Genomic DNA, 19845 nt, shown 5'->3' with positions numbered 1-19845 from the left:
CAAATCTCCACACTTTTATACCCAAGAGAATATGTCTTCTGATATCTTATATGGTATGTCCTTCACTTAGTAGCAAATAATAAAAAGATCTGTTGTGTTGCTGAAAGCTAACCCTGAGTTTAGAGGCTGTGGCCTGCACAGAACCTGCTCTGTCTCAGTGTCTTCCAGGTTCATTTTAGAGAACCACTTGGCTTCATTTCAGCACTGTTTACCTTTCTCTTGCCAGGGTTAATTTGGCAAGGGTCTTATTTGCAAAGATAAGTTATAAGTTATTTTTTTTAAATAACTTTTAATGGTGTTGTCCAACTTTAGGTCGGATTATAAAAGGAGATCAATAGTAGGAGGTAGAAAGTTATATTGACATCACATGTTTTGAAATAAACAAGTTAAACTGGAACATTTTCTAGGAAATTCTCTTTATTGTTAAACTGAGTATTTTCATAGGATTTTTCTATTCCATTACTCAATTCTAAAGTGATAGAGAACTGTGACCATCACACATAAAAATGGTGGTTCAGATGGTTCATTATTGTCATAATTGATGAGAAAAATAATTTCAAAAGAAACATATGGGGTACTGAAGTCTATCACCTATCATCATTTTATAGATTCAGATGAGGCTAAATGTTTTGGAATAAAGGACAAGGAGAGCATGTAATATGGACTTGAATGTTCTCTATGTGTAGGAAGTATACTATATATATCATAATGAGTTAGAAATACAGATATGTATCAATGTGTGTGTGTATGTGGGCTTATGAACATGGAATGAAAATATTTCCTCCAACTATGTAATAAGCTTAGTTCAACTCTGACCCTCTCCTTCCAGCTGGACATGGGTTATAGCTCTCTGCGTTTGTATCTCCATCAGCAAAATGGAAGCAATAGTCCCTTTCAAGTTGTTCTAAAAAATACCAATAAATGCAAAATATCTGGCTATTAATAAATATTAATTTATAGAAGACTTATTTGCACTATTTTGTTTCTTATTTAAATAATTGAACTAATTTTTTTCCAGTAATTATTCTAACTCATTCTTGTATCTTTTATCTTGGTAGAAATCTCTATATAAATGCTGTAAGTTAAATACAGCTATTACTTTTCCTCTTTTCAAAAGACATTTAAGTAGAAGAGTTCATAGGTCTTTATAAGAATCTTGAGGTACTTATGATTTAAATAATTAGCTCTAGATAAAGTCCACGGAAATTGTATTCTAAATTCTACTATCTTTCTGATTTTACTTTTCTGATATGTCCATTAAAAAATCATTATTTTAGCCAGGTGTCAGTGGCTCACACCTGTAATCCGAGCTACTCAGGAAGCTGAGATTTAAGGATCACACTTTGAAGCTCGCCCCAGCAGGAAAGTTTGTGAGACTTTTATTCCAATTAACAACTGAAAAGCTGGTAGGGGATGTGTGGCTCAAGCCATAGAGCACCATCCTTGAGCAAATATGCTCAGGAACAGTGTCTAGAATCTGAGTTCAAGCTGTAGTACTGGCACAAAACTAACAACACATTTATTTTTTCCAGGTACTTGGGGCTTGCATCTGTAATCCTAGCTACTCAGGAGCCTGAGATCTGTGGATTGTAGTTCAAAGTCAGTCTGGACAGCAAAATCTGTGAGAATCTTACCTCTATCTAACTACCAAAAAGCCAGAAGTGTAGGTATGGATCAACTGGTAGAGCCCTAGCTTTGAATGAAAAAGTTAAGGGACAGTGCCCATGCCCTGAGTTCAGGATATAGTACTGGCCTCAAAATACAAAATTGCTGTTCTGTGAATGGAATTGATATGACAAAATTGAAGTTTATTCATTGAGTACCTAGATGTGATTTAGGTGGCAGTAACAAACTGTCCCAAACCTAGTTTTCTAATATCTCTAGCATAACTCTTAATGACATCCTGTACAGCATCACTACGTTGTACAAGCTGGTCCTGAGAAGGGTGATCACAGCACATATAAGCTGTACTGAGAAGAAGCAGGGATAGGCTGGTGTGGACCTGGCACTGATGGTCTGTGGTCACTCCTTACAACTGACTGTCCACTGTCGCTAATGATGATCTGGGTTTGTGGTTAAAATTCTATTCTCTCTATAAGAAAGTTTTACAAATTTAGCACTTACATTTACATACCTTGAAGCTCTTCTAATTATCTTATTCTTGGTAAAAGATTTCATTATTTGATACAGAGTGATGAATACATTTCCTTACTTTCTCAAGAATGATAATGAGGTGTCAGGTGAGTCCCATCTTTCCTCAGTCTGACATGTTCCTGTCTCTGCTCCAGGGAGATGGCTACTATCACGTCTGACCCTTTGAAACCCTTGTTTCTGCTATAGGACATTTCTCCTCTCAACTTTCTTTAGGAAATGAACTGCATTTCTCAGTCAAATCTCATTACTCTATTCATAATTGCCTTAGGTTGCCTGTTCATTATCAGAGAAGAATCTAAAGCTTTATGGGTAATGCTGCTGAAGACACATTAAGATTCCTTTTTATTGTGTGGGCTTTAAAGAAATATGTTCCATTTAAAAGCAAAACTGCATGCACTGAGTTCCTTCATTCTTTATCTCCCTTGCCTTACAGATTAAACAGAATCCTTTGCAGGGGTCAGATGTGAAAACAAAAATGTACAAGCCTCTGGTCTGAAAGTGCTCCTCTCATTAGGCTATCATGCATTCAAATCAATTAATTCTGAAATCAAAACACTTGCTAAAGAGATTCCAATATCATCTGGCAGTTCTGATTGTTGAAAATACAAGCATGGATGTTTATGAGAACATATTTTTAATTTTATTTTTAACTGACCAATAATAAATATATTAATTACACTTTTGGAGCAAGATGTGGTATCTTGCAATTGAATACAAGATAGAATGATTAAATAAAGCTAATTAATATAACCAACATCTAAATGACTTAACTTCTTGTGTTGGTACGTTTGCAATAGGTGTGTGTGTGTGTGTGTGTGTGTGTGTGTGTGTATGTGTGTGTGTGTGTGTGGTGTGCCAGTATCAGGGCTTGAACTCGGGGCTCGGGCATTGTTCCTTACCTTTTTTTTTTTCTGAAGACTGGCATTTGAGCCACAACTTTCTGTTCTTTTTGATGGTTAATTGGCTTCAAATCACAATTGTCAGATCTCAGCCTGAGTTGCTAGGATTACAGGTGTGCAGGTGCCCAGCTCTCTTTGTTAATCTGAATTGTAGAATATGTTATGATTTGCTATAGTTGCTCTGTTATCTAAGATCCCCAAACGTATTTTCTTGTCTAGCTGAATCTCTTCCTTCCCTTACCACTTCTGCCAACCTCTGGATTCTGATAACCACCATTCTATTTGTTACTTCCGTGAACCAATATGTTTCCATCCCACATCTACAGGAGTATCTTTCTGTGCCTGGCTTTTTCCATTCACATAATTCCCTCCAGGTTCATTCATGGGGTTACAAAATTAGGATTTAAGGAGCCACAAAAGGAAACAAAGGAAGTTGACAGTTCTTCACAGATTGAGATTTTCTCTATTTTGAGTGTGGACAGTTTTTGAATCTCTAAAAATAAAATTAAATTGGTGTCTAGGCTAGAACTAATGGTGAAATGGTGTTGACAGTTTTTCTGCTTAGGCGTGGGACTTGAAAACTCACTAACGTTGAGCTGGAAAAGAAAAGAAATTAGGTATAAAACTGTCTCTTGAAATCTGTCGCCAAACCCATGAAAACTGTGATTATGAGGTACCATGTGGCTAGTTAGGGTATTTTCTGCTTACATAGTAAGTTAAGTGTCATATGTAAAGACAAAGGTGTGAAGGTCATGTGGCTGGCAGATTTCTCTCTTTGAGAAAGAGAAAATGTAGACATCCCACCTCGGAGATGTCTCCAGAACCTTCTGTCAGCAGTATGGAATTGCTCATCATGAAGTCTATTTTTAGGATAATGTAATGAGCTGGAGCTGACGGTTAGATTGTAAGAGGTCTTGCAACATCTTTCTCAATGCTATTCAGTTTTGAAAACTGAGTGTAGCATAGAGCTGCCCACGGGTAGCTGGTGATTTGTCTGAAGGACTATGGTTTTGGAAGACTCAATTTATACATTTATGCAATGTTACATTCAGTCTGGTTTTTTACTTGTCTTTGTAATTTAATATCTGTGCTAAAATTTAATGCATGGTGCCTTTATCATCTCCCAGTTGTATGCACCAGTTCTGTGTGTCTTACGTTCTGACTTGCTTTCATAAAATGTGCTCTTGTCAATCAGCCTCTGAGGTAATCACAGTTCTCCAATGGTAGCATTCCCCTTCTGAGGCCTCCTGTCTCTTACTCTCCATACTTATGGCCTCCCACATACACAAAAGCTTTGTTCATTTTCATATTCATTCACAGAATGAGCTAGACATATCTAATCTCTGACATCCCTTGAAAAAAACAAATGGCAATCTATCTATAGATTTTCTTCCCCGAGTTCTTCTATTCCCTCAGCTGTAAAACCAGCTCCCTTGCTTACTGCTCTCTAGTTTTCTTATACTGAATTTGTACAATTTTACTGCTTTTATCTTCTATGACTATTTCCTTTTCTATTTTCTCACTTTTCTTTCCCTTACTTTACTGACTTACTTTTCTCATTTTCCCTTTTTTTTAAGGGGCATGTTGGAAGGTGGGGGGAATGTTGAAAGGGGTCACATAAAGCAAGATGTATTAACACTTACTTTGCAAAAGTATCTTTAACTAATTAAAGATACTTAAAATATTTTTTAAAACTTAACAAGAAAAATTCCTTCACGCTTCTCCTTGAACACGTCTATTCTATTTTATTCATTATTACAACTCTCTAAGTTCATTTTCATGATCTTAAATAAAAGGAAATATCATGAAAAAGTTCATTTCTTTATTGATTTGCCGTGAGATTAGTATCTGTCTAGATAAAATATGTTATCAACCATGACTGTGAACCATAGTTACTAAATGCTAATTCTGTGCTAAGATACCAGGTACTGGAGATGAGGAGATGAACTGAACACAGTATCCTCCCCTGGAGCCTTTTCCATATGAATTCTCAAGGCCCTCACAGGAAAACAAGAAAAGGAAAAGAAAAAGCCCTGAGCACCTGAATATTGTTTTTGGAAAAATGTACTACACTGAAGTCCAGTGCAAACAACTGACTCTGTGTATTAAAACTGTGTATTTTAGACTGAAATAAATCCACAAATACTTCCTCATGAGATTTGAGGGGCCTGCATGGGTGGAAAAGGAAGACAAGAGCTAGAAGACGGGTGGTGGGAATGGAGCGGGAGACCCCATGTGTAAATCCACATTGTAAATTTAAGAGTTCTCGAGTCAAAAGATGGTCAGATGGATCCATGAAGCACAATGGAGACCGGATGAACAGACTCACAGTTAGACAAAGATTTGGGAAAGGAGTCCTGTGACACCCTACCCCAGGAGCTGTCATCAGTTTGAATCATTAAAAATAAAGTTGGTATGAACATCCATGTGTAAATGTGACATTCCCAGTTGTATAGTAACATACTTTCCATTTTTCCTGACCAATCTGGAGTGGAATGAATAAGAGATATGACTATTCAATTTTTTAAAAAACAAAGCTGTTAATTGAAGCAGATGCAACACTTTCTATCCTTATCTGTGGTACACAGGAATTCTAGTTGTTTCCTATCCTGAATTCTACATTTCAGAGACTGCCAGGAAAGGCAGAATAAATTGGTGAACACTGGTTCATTTCCCTAATTAAAAAAAACAACTCCTCAAATTTCAAGAGTTTGGTGATGGAATGAGAAAGGTAGTGGGAGAAAAACAAAGGAGTAGGTAACATTGTTTGACAAGAAATGTATTCATTACCTTACTCATGTAACTGTTACTGCTCTGTACAGCATCTTTACAATAAAATAATTTAAAAAAGCACCTGATAAACAGTGCCAACTGCATTACTGCTGGGTCTCTTCTTCATTTTACCTCAACAGTGTGTTTAATTCTCTTACTATCAGGCTGGGTTCAAAATCAAATGGCTCATACTAAATAGGAACTTATTAATGCATTTCCTTTCATTGCCAACCCAGGAATACATATTAGTATGTTGAACTTCAAGTATATGTGAGAAGATATCAATTGGTTAATAAAATAAAAGCTGGTTGAAAATAAATTACAGTTATAAAATCTAATTGTTATTGTTAAAGAGAATTTTGAAAGATCAAGTTCTTGATCTACCATGTATCTTGAATTCGGTATGTTTCAAATTTCCAAGGATAAAAAGGTCAGCTCATCAGAAAGACACAATGACATTTTGTGTTCATGCACCTAATTGGAGGTGTAAATTTCATATAAAGCAAAAGTGGGTAGAACTAAAAAACACATGGAATGTTTTTGACCTATTTGGAAAAGGTTACAATTCAGTCTCAATAATTGACAGACCAACTAAAATTTTAAAACAAATAAATAAAAAGAGTATAAATACCTACAGCTAAGGAAAATTGACTAAGATTGTATTTATGACACAAAAACTTTTCAAAGTCTCATGTCTTTGCTGTGAGCTTAGACCAAATGCTAGTACTTAAAATGATTAACTGATTTCAAGTAGTTAAAATTTTACAGAGCTTATGATCTGGCCAGAATAGAATAAAATTACATACCAATAATAACACTTAGCAAAATTTCATCTTTTGGGGCTAGGGATGTAGCTCACCAACAGAGCACTTACCTAACATTCATGAGGCCACAGGTATAATGTCCAGCAACACACATGAACACACACACGCACACACACACACACACGCACACACACACACACACACACACACACACACACACACACACACACACACACACACACACACACACACACAGAACTCCCCCTCCAAATCCATCCTTCTAAATAATTTACAGGTCAAAGAAATACCCATGAGTAGAATTAGAAAAAAATAAAATAAACATATTAAAAGTTGGAGATGCAACTTAAAGCAGTTCCTAGGAGAAAAACTATGTCCTTAACATTTATGTAACAAAAGAAATAAAGACATTTACATATTTTCATTGTGTGAATTAAAAAAGAAGGAAATACAAAGCAGAAAGAAAGAGTGAAGATAAGTAACCAGCATAGAAAACAGATGGCAGAGAAAATTAAGTAGTCCACAAAAAGATGTGTGCGGATGAATACAACTAATACAATACAAGAAGGAAAGAAAAATGCAAATTATTAATAATATCACAAATTTAAAAATAGCTTATTCCCTTGGGTTTTAGAGATATTAAAAGGATAACTGAGCTATTTTTATAAATATTATGCTAGCATTGGAACCAATGAAATTTCAAAACCTAGCAGAACAAGAAAACTTTTACTTAAGTATATTTAACTCATACTGGGGAAAAAAAAATCTTTCCTCAGGAAAAAGAAATGCCGGTCCCCCCAAACTGTCTTTAATGGAAGTAGTGAGATCTTTTAAGGGAAGAAATAAAACTCAGAAAGGCAATAGTCAATAGTGTTTTATCTAGAAATGATGTTATAAAATAATGGGTTGCGGGCATTGCTGCGGGAAAGGAAAATACAGTTTTTTATAAAAATCAAGGTCTTTCTTAACCTGTTGCCCACTCTAACACCATGAAGACTTTCATCGGCATTGTTAAATACTTGTTCTCTCCCACTTCAAGGAAGGTTTCTAATGTACACTTCGACATTTGTAGTTTTCAAGATGGCTTATCTGCAACATTTAGCCTTTGAAAATGGATAAAATTATGCTGAGAAATCAAAGAACATGGAGCCTAGCCTTCAGAAACATTTTTAAAGCACTCTGGTAACAAGGTCTTTTGAACAAAAGTCGCAGTAAAGCTCTTGTTAATTACTAGAATGCAGTCAATGGATAAACTTACCCTGGTTTTGTGTCATTCACTACACAGTGATAGGTAAATGTCCCAAACATCTGAACTCCTAAAATTCCATAAAGAAGTAGAAAGAAAAGTAGGAATATTGAAACACTCCATATTTGTTCTCCTGATCGCCTAGGTTTAAAAAAAAAAGAAGTAAAACACATAATATTTCAAAAAAATTAACATAAACTTTCTTCCTTAATTTATGAAACAAACTGTGCCTACTTTAAAATATTTGTAATTCTGGTCCTTGGCAGTTCAAATCGGAAATAAATCCGGAAGGCCCGGATCATGATGAGCGGCCGTGGGATTCGCAGCATACCCCAGGGTGACATTTGATCCACTCTGTCAGCGATTTCAAACACCTGTCAGGGAAGAGAGGATACATGAGGCTGTAATAATGGAATGCTCAGGTAAAAGTGGGAACTGTAGCTTCTACTCACCCCCATCCCAATATTATTTGCTACCAAAATCAATTTTTTTTTCTTTCTGTGTAGTTCTGGGGTTTGAACCTAGACCTTCTACCCTCACTCTGCCAGCATTCTACCTCTTGGGCCACACCATCTGTCCTTTAAAAAAGTCTCCATTTTGGGGAAGGTAGGCCTGGAGTTTGTCCTACTCAGGCATCCTGCTGGGATGACATAGCTGTGGATGTCACACACAGCCTTTTTGCCCTTGAAATGAACTTTTTGTCTGGGCTGTCCAAACCTCTGACCTGCCCAGTCGCAGGCTTCCAAGTTGCCAAGATTATAGGCATCAACTCTCATGCCCAGTTCAAAATCCATTTTGCTTCTGAGGACATTTTGAAGCAGTAGCTTTCATACAACAAACAAGTATACAACCTACTGAAAATGCCATGTTTCTTGTTTGTGTCCTAATTCATAGGGCATAGTTTTCATGACAGATGCCTATTTAGAATTCAGAATAAGGTGATAAATGTTTCTCATGAATAATGTTCTTTGATAGACATGTGTGAATATCTAGAAAAGAATGAAGGAATTTTTAAAATATTACTAGAAGTATGAGAAAAGAAATTAACTCTGTGTGTTTGTGTGTGTGTGTGTGTGTGTGTGTGTGTGTGTGAGTGTGTGTGTGTGTATCTGTGTCTGCGTCTGTGTATATGTGTTTGTGTGTATGTGCAGGTCCTGGGGCTTGAACTCAGGGCCTAGGTGCTGGCCCTGAGGTTTTGTTGTTTGCACTATTCCTTAAGCTCAACTTCTAGGTTCTTGGTGATTAATTGGAGATAAGAGTATCACTGCTTTGGATGACTTTGAAACGTAATCACCGTACCCACAGCTTACAGGGCTAGGCTTACAAGGTGAGTCAACATTCCTGGCTAATTTTATTACTTTTTAACATAAGAAAAATAATAATTAAAAAATGTTTAACACACAACAGCTATCAAATGAAAATGGGCACATTAATGCGTTAAATAAAATTAACTGCCACAGAGCTAACCTTTATAAAAATAAGGAAAGGAAGACAGTTTATCAATAAACACTGCAATGGATTAGCAAGATGAACTGAGAATTGTTTTTACTCTGAATTTTTGAAACAAAGACTAGATGAGTAACCTCTAGAGATCTGGCCTTCAGCCTTCTAGCTGCAGTCAGCAATAATGTACTGCTAACTTGAGATTTTGTTAAACAGGAAGCTCTCAGGTTGTATTTCATTACCAGAATCAAATGAAATCAAAATCAAAGCTAATCAGATTAAAAGAACTTTTGTTTTCCAGTGAATATTAAATATAAAATCTTATGTGAGAAAATATATAGAACTTGATCTTAGCCAACAAATCAAGAAGCAAGAAAGAATATGTGGAATTATACTATTCTTGAATGTAGTCCTTCATGTGACATTTTTCATATATTTTTGTTCCTTGTAGTGAAGTATTTGCACTGTAGTATTTTATATTGACCTATGTATATCTAATTTAATTTATTAGCTATTTAAAGTAAGTATTTCTTCATAGGAAAGACTAGAATTTAAAGTTTTAAATTTAATCTTTAATTTTACAAATAGTTCGCAGTCTATATCGCTTTCTTTATTTCAATAACTGCATTATTACATTGATTTCATAAGCATAGATTTTCTTTCTTTTTTTGGTGCTGCTATTGGGGGTTGAATTCAGGTATTCATGCTCTCAAGGTTGGTACTCTACCGCCTGAGCCACAGCTCCACTTAGAGCTTTTTGCTGGTTACTTGGTGATAAAAGTCTTAGATACATCTGCTCTGAATGACTTCAAACCTGTATCCTCAGATCTCAGCCTCCTGAATAGCTAGTATTAACCTGGCTAATCAACTGATCAGGGCCAATCAATAACCTGGCTAAGCACTGACTTTCATTTCTAAGGAATAGTTTGTAAATGTTGCCAACAGTAGTTGAAATGTCACAATTAGACTTTTCTATCTATCTATCTGTCTATCTATCTATCACTATTTATCTAAATTCTGTGTGGATTCACACACATTTGCTATATGTATTAGTCTTTAATATAAAAATCTAAAATCTCAAAGGAATGTTTCTCTTTTAAAACAAGATAATGTTTGTTTTGGAAAACATCCCCTGTGATATAAAATTTTTACGTACCTGTAACACCAATGAAACCCACAGGCAAAAGACCATAAATCCATCGAAAACACACCAGCGGTCTTTCACATAGGAGCTATCTCCCTAGAGAGAAAAGTGACATACATTATCTGGCAAAATGAATAATAATTTTTTAAAAATTCTATGGAAGAAAATAGTTGAGTTAAGTAAAAAAGAAAAGTATAATTTTGTGTCATAAGAGAATGGACTTTCAAGTGTACTACTTTTAAATGATCTCACAAGAGGATTAATTATGAACTATGAGAAACTTCATAACTGTGAGTATAAAATGTTACGTGCAGGCAAAAGGAAAATCCCACTATTTATTCTCTTAGCCACACCAACTCTACCCCTTAAGGAACAGAGATCACTCTTACTAGGCTTTTTGATTCCTAAACTAGCACTCTTCCTACAAGGTAAGAACATGCAACAATCAACATGGAGGCCTTGACTGCTTGATGAACCAGCACCAGAAGGAAAATTAGCCAGGAACTGACTTCAAGTAATATGAAAGTAAGGAAGAAACTGGCCTTACTTTGCAAAGAAAAAAATATGGACTTGAATTTAATTTGGATTTCAAATGTAAAAGGAAGACAAAGAAGATGTCCCTTTGTTTTCTAGTAGGAATTCTATTCTGTTGCTAGAATGAACATTTTAATAAAAAATGTTAGAAATCTCCTTTGGAATAACAAATGAGGGAGCTTCTCTAGGTTAGATTTAGAAACCTTCACAGACTATTTTAGCTGGCTTCTAGACCTTTCCTCATCCATGTAACTCAGTTTTCAACTTAGACACCCATCATTCCTACCTCAGAACCTGCAGAGAAGTAAAAATAGAAGAGAGTATGAGATTTTTAAGTAACATATAAAGTGTGTTGCAGGACAGTTTGGAAAATAAACTAATTCCCAGAGTTTCCCATGCTTAATAAAATGTAATAGATTAACTACGTATTTCCTTGAAAAGCTCCTAGAAATAATTTGTTCACAAATCTAACAGGTGGTAAAATATATGGTGGAATTTGTCTCAGGTATCTTCATATCTCAGATCCAGCTATGAGATATAAGCTTAGCATGTTTTATAAAAGATAACGAATGCCTAATAGACACATCACCACCACTACCACCACTGTCACAATCAACACCAAAAACAACTACTACCACAAATTTTGTTGAGAAACAGATGTAAACAAAGCCAGGTAACACACAGACATACTAACTCATAACAAACCTGTAGACATGGTAGGAAAAATGAACAGAGCAGTTCTATGGAACGATTAGAGGAATACTGCTAGCTTCCAAAGTGAATGGGCAAAGTATCTTATCAGAGGCAAGACAATCAATCAAACTTGGTGACTCATGGTTATGAAAACACTGACACAGAGATAGTTTGGAAGCTGATTGGAAGGCACGGAAGAATAAGAGACTATTTCTGTAAATGTCGTGGCTATCCTATGGTATGTATGCAAAGAAGGGAAAACTTGGGCTCCTAGGTGAGCTGAAGAGAGAAAAGGTGACAAGCTTTGCGTAATTCTGCATTGTAGGGAAACTGAAGTTAAATTGAATCTGTAGGAATGAAATTACTATATTATTATCAATATATGGCAAGTTGAATGTATTTAATTTTTAAAATAAATGCAACACTGATTTTGATATCTGGCATTCTGAGATATAACCCTGGATTCCATTTTGTGTGCCTCTCAAAATTTGTAACCAGAACCTGACACATACTTCACAGATTTTGACTTGTTTATTGTACCAACAGAAATGGAGGATGAGCCCCACCTGAGCTATGGAAGAAATGAACATGCTGCCAGTGGAGAGATTAGTTATTCAAAGGTAAACAGTTGGAGGCTGTCAATCAATTATCCAGTATAAGAAAATAACTAAAAGTGTCTTTCAAGTATTTAGCTGGCAGAGAAAACAATACCTTGATGCTCTCAGAATTATATGTGAGTGCTTGATTTGTTGTTCTATCTTCCCAGAGTCTGCCTCTGTGTCTTATGAGAGTTATTATTCATATTTCAACAGTGTTCAAAGGACAGCTGTTACTTTTACCTTGTCCTACTGGCAGATGAAAAATAGACGATTGTGATTGTTGGAAGAATTCTCAGTCTGGAATACATGGAAGCTCTACAAGAATATAAATTCATATTATAGTATTATAGTGGAGATCTGGTGAGCAATTTGCTTCCACTAAGAAGACTTAGAGGGGGAGACATTAGTAGCTAATTACTAGTGGTTAGGAACTGACAGAATCCTGAAAACAGGAGACATATTTAAAATGAGCAATCTTTCAAAAGAAACATATGTCTGTAACAAAAAGCTTTAAAGACAACTGGAACCAGTGGTAGCTCCTGTCTATAATCCTAGCTACTCAGAAGAAGCCAGCCCATCCAGGAAGATCTGTAAGATTTCTGTGGACTATGGTGCAAGTGGAAGAGTGCCAGCCTTGAGGGAAAAAGCTAAAGGAGAGTACAGGGGCACTGAGTTCAAACTCCAGTACTAGTACACACACACACACACACACAGAGATCTGGTTTTATTATGATGCAATTTAAGTCCTTATACTATGTCCGTGCAGTCCATATAACTATAAAATAATCCAAAACAGATTAACAAAGGCAAAACTGCAAAACAATACAACTTAAATTAGCGACATAAATTTTATGTGCTATTTTGCTAACTCTGAGCCTGATCCGTGTTTATATTGTAAAGACAACGATATAATGTCAAACCTAATTACTCTTTGTTCTGTGTCTATATGGGTATGTATATTTGAAAGAGAATGTGTGTATTGTGTAATAAAATTATGAGTTGGGTGTCACATTACTAAAATGATCTGAGGCATCTCCAGTATTCTATGTCTAACAACCAGAGGGGTTTGATGATGAGTCAGAGAAATGACAGACAATGCTTTGCTAAGGATAGTCAGACCTCATGGAGCTAAAGCCTTAACTAGCACTTAAATACTGAATACAAGTTTTAATTAGAGATGAATTATATTGACTACTTCAAGATGATTGCTAGCAATGAAAATCAGTGTTACATTTATGCTTATGCTAATCATTCCTGAAAGTAGAAAAACCATATGTGATTTTTCAATTGTTCATTATTACAGACAAAAAAACAAGAAAGATACCTTTCACTTTCAGTGAGTACCTTATCCAACTGTTGAAAGGTATTTTAAAAGTTCTGATCTAAGTTCTATATACGTGTGGGAGAAATGTAACAATGAACTCCTTTGAATAACTAGCACACACTGGAACATAAAACATGTCCTGTCCAGTGTTTGCATATTAGTGTGATAAGAAGAAGGCAAATGGAGAAGTTAAAGGAGGGTGATTACAGCCAAAGTGCCATGTGTTAATGTGTGACCAGGAAACAGTGAAACCCGTGATTGATTTGGGAAAGTGGGAGGAGAGAATGAAGTGATTGGGGAACGGGTTACTCTGAACAAGGATACATTGTATGCAAATATGGACATATAGGAATGTGACTGTCTTATATGAAAATTGCTATTAATAAAAATGTGGGGAAATAGTAGAAATAGCTAATTGATAGCATTTTAAAATAAACTTGGGCATACACCAAGTTTTTCCTTTTAAACGATTGATTCAACTTGTAATATTTAAATGATTAAGACTCCTGTTCATTCAGTGCTGTGTTCACTTGTGGTGGATCTGTAATTTATGTATCACACCCCCCTCCTCTGTGCTTTTCATCCTTAGCTGTGACTGAGTGGTGCCTGCTGTCTTCTTTGTGATGCGAAACCCAACTCTTAATTTGTTAAACATCTACAAAACAAAAGTTTTATTCTAGGAAAATGTCATACATTTGTTTTACTCGAGGTGGAATCTTTTTTTTTAAGTCAATACATGACAATTAGAATCACACAGTGCTACACCTAGACGGTGCAGATTATTAACTTCATTGGCAAAGCCTGCTGTGGCTCTGGGAGCAATATATACATAAGACAGGGTCCTTCGTGTTTCTGGTGGACCACATAGCATGGAACAGACCTAGGACTAACCAGCAGAAAGATGTGTTAGTATTCTCTCAAGATTAACTTTCCAAGTTAGCCTCCTCAGACAGCTACACTCGATGAAGTGATGCTCATATAAACCTGATGCTTGGAAAAGCTGTGAGACAACTTTTGTAGAAGACCTAGACATTGTAAATATGATCCTGAAATCCATTCTTTGAGTCCATGTGCTCGCCTCTCCCATGAGCCAACAGGATTCCAAAACAGAGAAATTACTAGTACATACTAGTGGAATATTGAATGGGAATCTTAGAAAGGGAGAATAAAATGGTCACTATAATGATTTCCCAAGAAAATATATTTCACCAAACAGAGATCAAGAAATCAAGCAGGTCTCAACAAATGGAGTTCCATAGAAGAACTGGGACATATTGTAAAGGATTCCACCAACAAAGCTTTGGGACAAATGGTTTCCTAGGAAATTCATGTCAAAAACTTTATTTTAACTTTTTTTTTATTTTGTTGGTTGTGGAGCTTGAACTCTGGGCTTGGGCCCTGTCCCTCAGCTCTTCAGCTCAAGGCGAGTGCTCTACCACTTGAGCCACAGCATCACTTTCTGTTTTTTCTAGTGGTTTATTGGAGATAAACCACTTTCATGCCCAGGCTGTCTTTGAACTGTGATCCTCAGATCTCAGCCTCCTGAGTAGCTAGGATTACAGGTGTGAGCCACCAGCGCCCGGCTTTTAAAAAAAAATTTTTATTGTAAAGGTGATGCACAGAGAAGTTACAGTTACATGAGTCAGGTAATGAATACATATCCTTTTGAACAATGCCATCTCTCTCATTCTCTCCTAGTTTTTTTCCCTCCCAACTTCCTTCCCCCTAAAGTTGTATAGTTCAGGTCCAACATAATGTCTAGTGGGTTTCACTGTTGAATTAATTCACCTTTGTCCCATTGTTTCTGTGCTTTCCCTCCCCCTCCCCAAATCAGATGAACTTATGTACAAGACAAAAGTGTACATAAATCAAATATAGCAACAAAAGGAAGTAAAGCAAAGAGAAAAGGAAAGAAGAAAAAAAAGAACCATAAATAGTGTAATAGCAAAGTGTCTTATTTCTGTTTCTTGGTGTTCATTTCAATAACATCACTTTATATGATTTTATGCACATAGCTATTGAGCCCTTGCAATTCTCTCCTAAGAATATCTTCTTTTGTTCTCACTCTGTGGATATTTAGATTGTTGTATAATCATGTCAAGGTATAATTATTTGTCTTTTACTACCCATTGGGTCTATTTGTAGATTTATGAGCACATTCTAGTTATTACAAATGAGGGAAACCATGTAGCATGTGTTTCTTTGGGTCTGGCTTACTTTGCTTAATATAATTTTTTCCTAAGTCTTTCCATTTCCTTACAGATGGGACAATGTCATTCTTCTTGATGGAAGCATAGAATTCCATTGTGTGTGTGTGTGTGTGTGTGTGTGTGTGTGTGTGTGTGTGTGTGTGTATCACATTTTCTGGATCCATTCATCCAATGAGGGATATCTAGATTGATTCCATATCTTGACTATGGTAAAGAATGCTTCAATGAACATGATTATGCTGGTGGCTTTAGTGTGGCGTGGTTTGTGGTCCATTGGATAGATGCCAAGAAGTAGGATTGCTGGGTCATAGGAAAGCTCTATGTTTAGTCTTTTGAGGAACCTCCATACTGCTTTCCAGAGTGGTTAAACAAATTTACGTTTCCACCAATAGTGTAGTAGCATTCCTTTTGGCCACATCCTCACCCTAGTATCTGTTATTGTTACTTTTTTTGATAATGGCCATTCTAACTGGGGTGAGGTGGAATCTCAATGTTGTTTTGATTTTCATTCTTTTATGGACAGAGATTTCAAACATCTCTTAATATGTCTATTGGCTATTCTTATTTCTTCTTTGGAGAAGCCATTCTTTAAATCTTTAGCCCATTTATTAATTGGACTATTGTTTTTCTGAGGAATGGGAGGTTTAATTTTTTGAGCTCTGAGAATATTTTAGATATGAGTCCCTTGTCTGATGCATAGTTAGTAAAGATTTTCTCCCATTCTGTGGGCTATTTACATTGTTAGCTATGTCCTTTGCCATGCAGAAATTCTTCAGTTTGATGCAGTCCCATTTATCTAGTCTTTCTTTGACTTGTGATTCTGGACCTTCACTCAGGAAGTTTTAACCTGTGCCAAGGAGCGCTAGTGTTTCCTCTATCCCTTCCTGTAATGCTTTCAGGATCTCTGGTCTTACATTAAGGTCTTAGATCCATTTGGAGTTGATTTTGGTGCAGGGTGATATATAACAATTTAACATCAGTTTTTCTGCATACATATAGCTAATTCAGTCAGCACCATTTGTTGAAGAGGCTCTCTTTCTTCCATATTATGTCTTGGCTTCCTTATCAAATCAAATATTATCAAACATTTGGCTCCCATATTAATAGCTATTCTATTCTATTCTATTCTATTCTATTCTATTCTATTCTATTCTATTCTATTCTATTCCATTGGACCTCAGGCCTATTGTTGTGCCAGTAACAAGCTGTTTTATTACTACAGCTTTGTAATAGAGTTTGAAAGACTTTTAAAGTTAGAAAAGTCTAAGACTTCACAGACTATTTTAGAGCATAGATGTGCATGCGTGCACACACACACACACACACACACACACACAGAAATGGAATATCAAAGCCTGACAAAGTTTGGACAGAACTTAAAATAAGTAAAATAAAAAATAAATACAATGAAATAGCATAATAAATCAAAATAATAATATATCATGATCTATCAGGGATTCTTCCAGGAATAGAAAAATAGCTCAATGTTAAGCATTTATTCTATTACAAGAGGAGAAAAATAATCATCTGTCCAAATTCAAAATCTATTTATGATACAACGTAATAATTGGAATTGAAGTTTCTTCCCTGAAGTGACAACATATAAATACTTCAGTCCTAAATACTTTCAATTGCTTAATTTAAAAAACTAACAAAAAGCATCAGGGTTACTTTAGGTAAACCAGGAACCTAGAAAAGATGCTCATATCTGCAACATTATTTACAATTTTATCAGTTGAATTAGCTAATCCAATCAAGCACACAAAAGCAATTACAGGCATAAGAATTTGAAAGAAAAGACAAAACTGTCTTTGTTTCTTGTGAAATGACTTGGACTTACCAAAATAATTAGTGGATAGACTGCTATATAAACAACACAAGAATTCAGAAGTTTTTGTAGAGTAGCAGATATAATATTAGTATAAAAATCAACATCTTTCATTTGAAAGAATGAATTTAGAGTATAATAATGATAAAATCTTATTCAAATGGTAAAAAGAATAAAAATATATAGCAAAAACTTAAAATTTATATGATAAATCCTGAATATATTCCTATATGACACATAGTTAAAACTGGTAGAATGAAAATAATACCTGTGATTTCACATAAACACTGATCTTTAATATACATGAATCCATGAACATCAAATCCATTATATAACATTATCAAGAAACAAAAATCCAAATCCAGAATGTGGACTATTCCACAAAACAAAAGACAAATTTTTCTCAAGGAATCAACGACATGAAAAAACTATGTTCAGAATGTTTAGAACTAAGATTTAAAGAAACTTTAAAATGTAACAACCAAACAATAATTCAAACCTTTTTGCATCTTGATTCAAAGAAAGCAACTGTAAGAGAAGTATTTGTGAGTAGTATTTAAACTAAAATGAACGTGAACTGAATATTGCCTACATTAGGAATTATCCTTTAGATAAAATAATGGTGTTTATGTAAAAGAATGAAGCAAATTTAATCACTCAGGAATGAATATGGATTCATTTTTGAAATGACTTGAATGCTCAGCTTTGCTTTAAAAGGACACAGAATTGATCAAATGTTCAACTGGACAAACAAATCTTGAGATCCCTTACCACTAGAATATACTTTTGTTAACTTTAAAAGTTCCATAACAAAAAGTAAATAATGAACACAGTCATACATTGGCTACAATCACTGTCTGTTAAATATAGCGCACAATGCATTATATAAAAAGAGAAGAAATGGCAGGGATCCATAAATAATCATCAGTAAGAATTCATCATCTTATTACATTTTTAAAATCTATGTACTGGATGGCTTACTTTCCCCCGATAATCTACCTGGAGATGTATGTACAATCAGTAAATAAGAGTCAGTCTTTGAGTAAGATCTGTCATCTGTGAAGCTCTAATGACTACATTGCTATTGCTTTAAAGTGCTATTTCCCTAAATGAATGACTCTAGTGATAGGATCATTTTAACCTCTGTAGATAGTTAGATTTACAAAGAAAAAAAGTGTCCTATAGTAGGCATTTTTATACTTTCTTTCTTTTCCTTTTATGTAGCATCTTAAATATATTTATTTTATACTGATGGCATCAATTGACACTATTCTTTTCTTTATACTTGCATATTCTTATCTATCCTATGCCCTTGCCTTTTCCTGTGTACATTATCAAAACACCTCAGCTTAATGAGATCCTTCTGAAAATCATCACACTCTGACTTTGTCCTGTAACATTTATCTTGTGTTCTGTAAACCAAGAAACACAGAGATGCCTTCTGTAGACTAGCCCCTGTGCCAGGCTGTGGGTTCAACCCCTCTTGGCACTTGTGGTTGGACCACCCATTTTCTTCCTAGATTTTTCCAAGGCTTTGTGTCTTATAAGATGCAACTAATTTAAAAACATTCTTATGTAAAATTTCAATCAATTTCTGGAATAATGTCATTTAAAAAAGATTAAAAAGGGGTAACATTGGTCTATGCATTGCACTTATAAACTCACTTATTGGAGGAAAGCTCCTTTGTGCAACTACTTAAAGAAAATAAAATTATAATTTTATAAAAGATTTCAATCCAAATGAAATGAGCGTTCTTTTACTAGAATGTGAGAGTCTCATCAAACCTATCAGGATGTTCAGTGTGCTTTGGTTATGAACTTAAATGACATGGAAATACTCACCTTGACGATTCCCCGGATGTGCATTTTTGCTATCATCTCTGCCGTGTAGAGAAACATCAATAAAGTATCCAAAGTAAAGGTCACATACTGAAGAGGAGGATAGTGCTCGAAGGTCATGGGCGTGTTCATGCAAACCGAGATGACACTGATGATGGCACAGATGCGCAGCAGCGAGTGCACCCACTGAAACAATGTTCCAGAGTGAGGGTATGAGTCTGCTTGTTTGTATTCAGTTAGTGGGAGATAGCTAGACTAAGGTCCAGATATTTCACCAGTGCTAAGGTCAGGAGGAAGGACACAGACTTTGCTGAGTGACTATTACATGCAAAGTATTATCACACAATTATAGCGTGTAATTCTCAAAGAAGTTAATTT

At 35.4% G+C, this 19845-nt stretch overlaps 1 protein-coding gene across 3 annotated transcripts in view; it reads right to left on the bottom strand.

Annotated features, from left to right (window-relative positions):
• The window catches only part of Nalcn (sodium leak channel, non-selective), a 230975-nt gene that overhangs the window by 190744 nt on the left and 20386 nt on the right, over window positions 1-19845 (bottom strand). For all 3 annotated transcript variants that reach the window (XM_070002669.1, XM_070002668.1, XM_070002670.1), the window contains exons 3-6: window positions 19471-19653; window positions 10453-10536; window positions 8088-8227; window positions 7866-7994 (exon numbers count right to left, since the gene is read on the bottom strand). In XM_070002669.1, the coding sequence (XP_069858770.1) occupies window positions 7866-7994; window positions 8088-8227; window positions 10453-10536; window positions 19471-19653 (536 nt within the window). The remainder of the gene's footprint in view (window positions 1-7865; window positions 7995-8087; window positions 8228-10452; window positions 10537-19470; window positions 19654-19845) is intronic.

Source organism: Dipodomys merriami, unplaced genomic scaffold (assembly GCF_024711535.1).
Source record: "Dipodomys merriami isolate MVZ:Mamm:240054 unplaced genomic scaffold, mDipMer1.0.p SCAF_6, whole genome shotgun sequence".
NCBI classification, from domain to species: Eukaryota; Metazoa; Chordata; class Mammalia; order Rodentia; family Heteromyidae; genus Dipodomys; species Dipodomys merriami.
Note: the sequence above shows the minus strand (reverse complement) of the source record. Positions and strands in the feature narration are given on the sequence as shown.